The sequence below is a fragment of the Haliotis rubra genome, unplaced genomic scaffold (genome assembly GCF_003918875.1).
Source record: "Haliotis rubra isolate DU_JTF1 unplaced genomic scaffold, ASM391887v1 Scf365, whole genome shotgun sequence".
Classification (NCBI taxonomy): domain Eukaryota; kingdom Metazoa; phylum Mollusca; class Gastropoda; order Lepetellida; family Haliotidae; genus Haliotis; species Haliotis rubra.
In genome coordinates, this window is record NW_025767041.1 from 366,748 (window position 1) to 374,422 (window position 7,675).

The 7,675-nt window shown below is 42.9% G+C and overlaps 1 protein-coding gene across 1 annotated transcript; it reads left to right on the top strand.

The window, feature by feature from the left end:
* Positions 1-705: 705 nt before the first annotated feature.
* Positions 706-7,099, top strand: LOC124285663 (mucin-4-like). Its single transcript, XM_046721936.1, has 3 exons — positions 706-742; positions 878-1,613; positions 6,874-7,099. Exons 1-3 carry the CDS (start codon positions 706-708, stop codon positions 7,097-7,099), a joined length of 999 nt encoding a protein of 332 aa, XP_046577892.1.
* Positions 7,100-7,675: the final 576 nt, after the last annotated feature.

The following is a 7,675-nucleotide window of genomic DNA, read 5'->3' on the forward strand; positions in this document are numbered from 1 at the left end:
GCCACCTGTTTCAGGAAAACAACATAACATGTCATCAAACAATGCAGACACGTGGAAACATCGCCGACTGTATGATAAAACAACATAACATGTCATCAAACTATGCAGACACGTGGAAACATCGCCACCTGTATCAGAAAAACAACATAATATGTCATCAAACTATGCAGACACGTGGAAACATCGCCACCTGTATCAGGAAAACAACATAACATGTCATCAAACTATGCAGACACGTGGAAACATCGCCACCTGTATCAGGAAAACAACATAATATGTCATCAAACTATGCAGACACGTGTCACAGATCAGGTCAAGTGTGTTGAAATACTGACCATCTGGTGTGAACTGGTGACGGTACAGCAGCAGGAGTCCTCGTAGCGTTTAATGTAGGTCTTGTTATTGGTCACTCCAACTGAGATACGGGGCAAGATGGTGGCACTGGTTGTCTCTCTGCAGGCGTTGGTGTGGACTGCCCGCGTCCTGTACCCCTCGATGTTGATCTCTGTGACCTCCGCCACCCTCACACAGCGTCCCTCAATATGCACCAGGACTACCAGGGCTGAAGCCAGGCTGACCAGGTAGCTGTAGGTTGTGGTCATAGTGAACAGGAGGATGAGGCTGCAATAGAGGACGTCATGTCTACACTGGTTGTTTTGTCTGCTTTAAGTTAATCTATAGTTACGATCTGGACGAGCTACATTGATGTCATCTTTCGTCCTGTTTCAACACATGCAAACAGGTTCAGCAGAGGTGAAGGCTGCATGACTGTCAAATGTCTTTAGGTCACAGTTCTTACAGTCAATGTCTCTATTTCATTGTTCTTAGGTTTAGTGTATTGAGGTCACATCTCGTTAGTTGACATTAGTGTCCACAGGTCACAGCCGCTCAGTGTCCACAGGTCACAGCAGCTCAGTGTCCACAGGTCACAGCCGTTCAGTGTCCACAGGTCACAGCCGCTCAGTGTCCACAGGTCACAGCCGTTCAGTGTCCACAGGTCACAGCCGTTCAGTGTCCACAGGTCACAGCCGCTCAGTGTCCACAGGTCACAGCCGTTCAGTGTCCACAGGTCACAGCCGCTCAGTGTCCACAGGTCACAGCCGTTCAGTGGCCACAGGTCACAGCCGCTCAGTGTCCACAGGTCACAGCCGCTCAGTGTCCACATATCACAGCCGCTCAGTGTCCACAGGTCACAGCCGTTCAGCGGCCACAGGTCACAGCCGCTCAGTGTCCACAGGTCACAGCCGCTCAGTGTCCACAGGTCACAGCCGTTCAGTGTCCACAGGTCACAGCCGTTCAGTGGCCACAGGTCACAGCCGCTCAGTGTCCACAGGTCACAGCCGCTCAGTGTCCACATATCACAGCCGCTCAGTGTCCACAGGTCACAGCCGTTCAGCGGCCACAGGTCACAGCCGCTCAGTGTCCACAGGTCACAGCCGCTCAGTGTCCACAGGTCACAGCCGTTCAGTGTCCACAGGTCACAGCCGTTCAGTGTCCACAGGTCACAGCCGTTCAGTGTCCACAGGTCACAGCCGCTCAGTGTCCACAGGTCACAGCCGCTCAGTGTCCACAAGTCACAGCCGCTCAGTGTCCACAGGTCACAGCCGTTCAGTGTATTTATGTTAGACCTCTCTTTTATTAATCTCTTTTATACGTCACAGGTTCTAGATTCAATGGCACAGCTCACAAACGTCTATGTTACATTTGTTTGGAACCTTGCTTTCAGAACACAACTGTTAAAGTAAACGTCTTTTGGTCAACTGTGTTATGGTAAATGTCTACAGATAATGGTTCCTACCGTCAATGTCTTTCAATCACAACAGTTATGGTCAATGCATATAGGGCACATCTATTAGGGTCATTTTTTGCTGTGTCACAGCTGTTAGGGTCAATGTCGTTGTGTCAAAGCTGTTAGGGTCAATGTCGTTGTGTCACAGCTGTTAGGGTCAATGTCGTTGTGTCACAGCTGTTAGGGATTTCAACTGATATTCCAATTACTGATATACTCTGCAGACAACCATGGCTTCAAATCATTTGCCAGTATATGGTGAGTGGGCGATTCAAACATTCTATCCATAGGTGCTATCCAAAGTTACTATTTGGTTGAAATTACACAACATCGAATATTTTTAGAAAGAGATTTTGCCAAAAACGGATCCAGACCCAATTATTTCTGTGTTGTAAATGCCATACATTAGCATTAGGAATTTGCTCGCGTATTACAATGTGTGTCCCCATATAATACATGTAGAAGGGAAATACTGTTTGATAATAGTCTATCGTTAACAAGCCAATGAAGTGGACATTCTTCCACATCACGCTTAAAGTTGATATAACTAGTTTATTATTAGTTTGCACTAATCAAGTCTTTCTATGTCCTCGTATCAATACTCTTCATAATCTAGAAAATATAACCTGGGGTAGTTAAGATGTGACAAATTAGAGTTTCAACCTTACCAATAAGGCCATGGTCAAAGTGCTTGCGTCATTCCTCCCACCAGCTGTGAACGACTTCTGTTAAAGGTCACCCTTTCTCCACAATTCCGACACCACGACCTTCTCCCAGTCTACCATGCAAATGTACCTATCTGAGAGGACGAGATACCTGTGTGGCGCACGACGGAAATAAACCCAGAGTGGGAGGTCATATGAGAGTTATAGTGTTATTGTCTTGCTATCGTGCAAACTTCAGCAGTCGCGCGGATATGTTACTTCACGACACAGTTAGTGTTACTACTGAACACTTAATGAAGATGGGGATGGAACAGTGAAGCGTGAAGCCCCGTTTTGACTAACACTGAGTCATATATGGAGAAATTTCCGTCTATTCTGGAACAGAGAAGGCGTAAGTTTTTTTACCTATTGGTTAAAGCTAACTGTTAACTGGTCATAATCAGGTCGAATCTAGGTTTTAGCCCCAGTGGATTCTTACCCAGTTTGGAGATGACTACTTGGCCAAACGAACCACATAAAAATAAGTAGGCATACATTGCCAGTATATTCAATGGGTTGTCAATATGTTGTTCTTAAACGTTAAATGGCGATGACCGTACGAGGGGCTATCAAAAGTTTTGAGCCTAAAATACTTCTGATATGTGCATGATAGTAATAACTGTGTGATACTGAATAATAGTTGATATCATTTACATAAACCTAATACTGACTTGCACATGTCGCTAGTTTCCGGTCACATGACATCTCAGTGATGGATGATAACTTCTTGTTTATTGCATAGTGCGACATCGGTATCAACCTTAAGTGACTACAACCAAATGGTGAGAAGTATATATGCATGGTATATTATAACAGCAGATTAACATTAACAACAGCAGGTAATTGAAGAACAAGTGGTACATAATTGGAAGAGGCCAGTAGGGGGACTAAAAACAACAAATAGCACTGGTGATGAAGCCAATAGTGAGTAGGTATTGTTTTAGGCCGCCAATATTCCAGCAACATCACGGCGGGGGACACTAGAAATAGGCTTCACACATTGTACCCACGTGGGGAATCGAAACCGGGCCTTCGGCTTGACGAGCGAACGCTTTAACCACTAGGCTACCCCACCACACCAATGAAGCCAATAAACAAGGGGGACTAAGTAGTAATAACAAGCTGATAGGGTGTTTTGATAGAGTCTATAGTTTGATTAATTCTTTATAGGTATGTCGTGTCCTTGGTCTCTGTTGATCAAAGGCGGATTTCGATGGCTTCCAAAAGTTTTCTTTTTGTGAAGTCCTGATTTTGGGTTCATAGGACTTCGAATTTGTCAAACGTGATATGATGGGTAGGGAAATTTTGTTGGTGATCTGAGAGGGCTTGATTTGCTGTCTGCCTCGGCTGATGAATGTTTCATTTCTATATGAGCGTAAGCGTGGCATGAAGTAACACACAGATACTAAGTTTAAGTTCTACACCAGGATCCAATCCAGCCTACAATTGTGATTTCAAAGATAGCTTTGGTCTCAGCAGTGAAAATGGAACTATTGTATTAACAACAGAACCATTCCAAAATCTTCATCGTTTTTACAGACTCATTATCTTGCCTTCAAGCACTTCAAAATGTTACTTCAAGTCACCCTATCATCCTAGACATTTCAGAACTTTACAACGATCTTTCTACTGGCCAATTTGACATCAAACCCACTATCAAAAGTTATACTCGGGACCAACCTTCATGAATTGAAGCCAACATTTGGTTATACCTACGTGGGTTGTCAGTCAAGAGGAGATGAGGTAATTTTACGACGATGTCGTATTGGCCACATTCGGTTTACTCATAACTATCTGCTGAAAACTGATGGCGATGGATCCCCCATGTGTGCCTCTTGCGGGGAAGTGTTCTCCATCAAGCATATTCTGCTTGACTGTGCGGACTTTTCGACGGCAAGGGACTCACATTATGACGCGGCAAACCTGAAAGATCTCTTCTCACGCGTAAGCGGGCATCTCATTGTTAACTACCTGATGAAAGTTGACCTGTATCATAAATTGTAGTTATGTAATGTGAATAACGAACTGCTTACGTTCGAATTTGGTGCTATAACAATGTAAATAATATATATGCTTTTGAATAACAACTCATTTGGACTTTGAACTTAAAACGTTTATTAATTCACACTTGATCCCGTCACTATATGGCTGGAATAATGCCGATGTGACGTAAAACCCAACTCAACCCAACTCAACCTACACCAGGATCACAATGTCAGACACAGAGTTATGTCGGAGATTAAAATGTTGACACAAATAATTAAATAGTTGCATTTACTAACTTCCGGCAGCTTGTCCTGGCAAGCCAAAACCTTCTTTTGATGACACTAAACTATCTTATCGTTAGTGTTTCTAAGTACTAACACATCTGTTTCCAGTTCCTACATCTGGAGTTCAGGTATGGGGTTAACACCAGCCAAGAAGAACAGATTACCAATGATGCATCTGTTTCGTAAAATATACCGTTACTCATGATGCATCTCTATAGCGAGTGAGTGAGTGAGTGAGTGAGTATGGTTTTACGCCGCTTTTAGTAATATTCCAGCAATATCAAGGCGGGGGACACCAGAAATGGGCTTCACACATTGTATCCATGTGGGGAATCGAACCCGGGTCTTCAGCGTGAGGAGCGGACGCCTTAACCACTGGGATACCCCACCGCCCGTATCGTAGAAGAAACCTTTACTAACGAGGCATCTGTATCGTAGAAGAAACCATTACTAACGATGCATCTGTATCGTACAAGACCACCGATGATAACAAAGCATCATCCATTTATAATATAGATATCGCTTGTTATGTACTGGCCACTTAAAACGGTTGGTTATGGGAAAACTCTGAAACGATTCGTCCACCTTTGCAGGATCGATTCAGTGTGTACAGGACACCGGAAACTTATTTCATTGTTGTAAGCAGATAATTTTCTACATGTTATTGACAATACATATTTCATGAGTGTTTTCTTAATATTTTTTCCTGAAGTAACGTCATTGGCGGATACAGAGGGGTGGGGTGTCAGGGGGTTCGAACCCCCTCCTTTCAAATTCCTGGATCCGCCCGTGAACGTTTATCCAGATTGTTTCAATGTACTGCTAGACAGTTCAGTTTACAAAAAGTAAATGCCGTACTGTTCACAATGAGTTCTTGTTATTACAACAGATGCATGGGCAGGTATTTTCCCACCGAGATGAACCTGATGAAGCCGAGTAAAGGTTTGAGAAACACGTGTATTCACAGATCTCTTTGCAGCTTGATCGTTCAACGTACCGTGACACGCCACTTGTTTAGACATTGAACAACGAGACAAGAAACACTTTACTTTCACTCCTTCTCATTGTGTTACTTATGGATCATTCCTTCTGGAGCCGTGTAATATAATGAATATGCACAAGGAGTATCACATTTTCGCTGACCAACGCTTCTCCGAGTTACTGCAACAATCAAATTGAAGGAAGCGCCATAAAATGATTATACAGCGGCATAACGTTAGACTCTCTGTATCAAACATGGGGAGCTTAGTATGTGTTGTTGTAAACGTACGATATACCATCTGTTCACACTTAGTGCCTATAGTCAGTCAACACTGGGTTTCACACTCAGGTCCTAGGCACGTAATTCGCCTGAGTGTGTTAGCATCATTACTATGAGAGCCAGGTATCTCTGGGCTATCAAAGGAAAAAAGCACTGTGGTATAAAAAAGACTGGTTGGACGAAACGTTGTTTCTTGCAAATCACATATCAAGTTACAATGGCAACATATTGATCCTAATCAACGCCCTATGATACCCCCTGGGAAAGGGAAGAGATGCTCATCACAACATTGGCTCAGTATTCTTTGTTGTTATGGATGATACCCTATACCATTGTTGCATAGAACCAGGGAAGAGATGCTCATCACAACATTGGCTCAGTATTCTTTGTTGTTATGGATGATACCCTATACCATTGTTGCATAGAACCAGGGGAGAGTTGGAGGAGAGATGCTCATCACAACATTGGCTCAGTATTCTTTGTTGTTATGGATGATACCCTATACCATTGTTGCATAGAACCAGAGGAGAGATGCTCATCATCACAACACATTGGCTCAGTATTCTTTGTTGTTATGGATGATACCCATACCATTGTTGCATAGAACCAGAGGAGAGATGCTCATCACAACATTGGCTCAGTATTCTTTGTTGTTATGGATGATACCCTATACCATTGTTGCATAGAACCAGGGAGAGATGCTCATCACAACATTGGCTCAGTATTCTTTGTTGTTATGGATGATACCCTATACCATTGTTGCATAGAACCAGAGGAGAGATGCTCATCACAACATTGGCTCAGTATTCTTTGTTGTTATGGATGATACCCTATACCATTGTTGCATAGAACCAGGGGAGAGATGTATCAAGGGAAGATGGCGTGGGTGTCTGACCGAGTAATCATGGAATGTCCAAGCAAAGCTACTGAGTCAGGGTTGTACCGGATCATCCTTGCACAAGGCCGCCTGCAGCTCATCAGACTAAGTCCGTCAAATCAACATGGCCATAAGGTCACCCATCTCACGCCATGTCACCCATCTCACGCCATGTCACGCCATGTCATGCCACGCTAGTGACTTTTACCCAGGACACATCAGGGACACAACAACAAGAAAATACATCTTTTAAAATCATTTTGTAAGATGTCAAAAGAATAGTTGAGAAGGAAATCGATTTGTGGTAGAAATGTGTTGACGATGTTGAGACAATTAAGGAATAATACTGTCGAGTTTGGATAAGGATGACGACACAGATGTTGTATTGACATCACGGTACATCAAAGTAGATGTTTCATCGACTTTTGCTAATTGGGCCATGAACCACCGACCTGAGCAAACCATGCGATAATGTCAGATATATTCTGTCGTGCACACAAGTAGCATGTTCTCTCTTTTTATCAACTTCATTTGTTAACCTTTTATATGTTTATCATTATTCACATGATAAATATGTTTTTACACATGGGTTGGTTAAAAAAAATACAATAACAGTAACCACTTACTACACTACATCTACACTAAATTCCAAATCTCCATTACTCTTTACTTGTTTCATATTTTGTACCTTTTTAATTCGGCCCCCATTCAAATTTCCCTTAACACTCAGTTTTTTTGGTTGTTGTTGTTGTTGTTGTTTTTTGGGTAGTACAC

Bases quoted from the DNA above. Each gene is read 5' to 3' on its own strand.
- LOC124285663 (XM_046721936.1), top strand. From the start codon at position 706: ATGTCATCTTTCGTCCTGTTTCAACACATGCAAACAG. The intron at 743-877 runs GTTCAGCAGAGG...TAGTGTCCACAG, and splicing joins GTTTCAACACATGCAAACAG to GTCACAGCCGCTCAGTGTCC. The intron at 1,614-6,873 runs GTATTTATGTTA...ATTGTTGCATAG, and splicing joins ACAGGTCACAGCCGTTCAGT to AACCAGGGGAGAGATGTATC.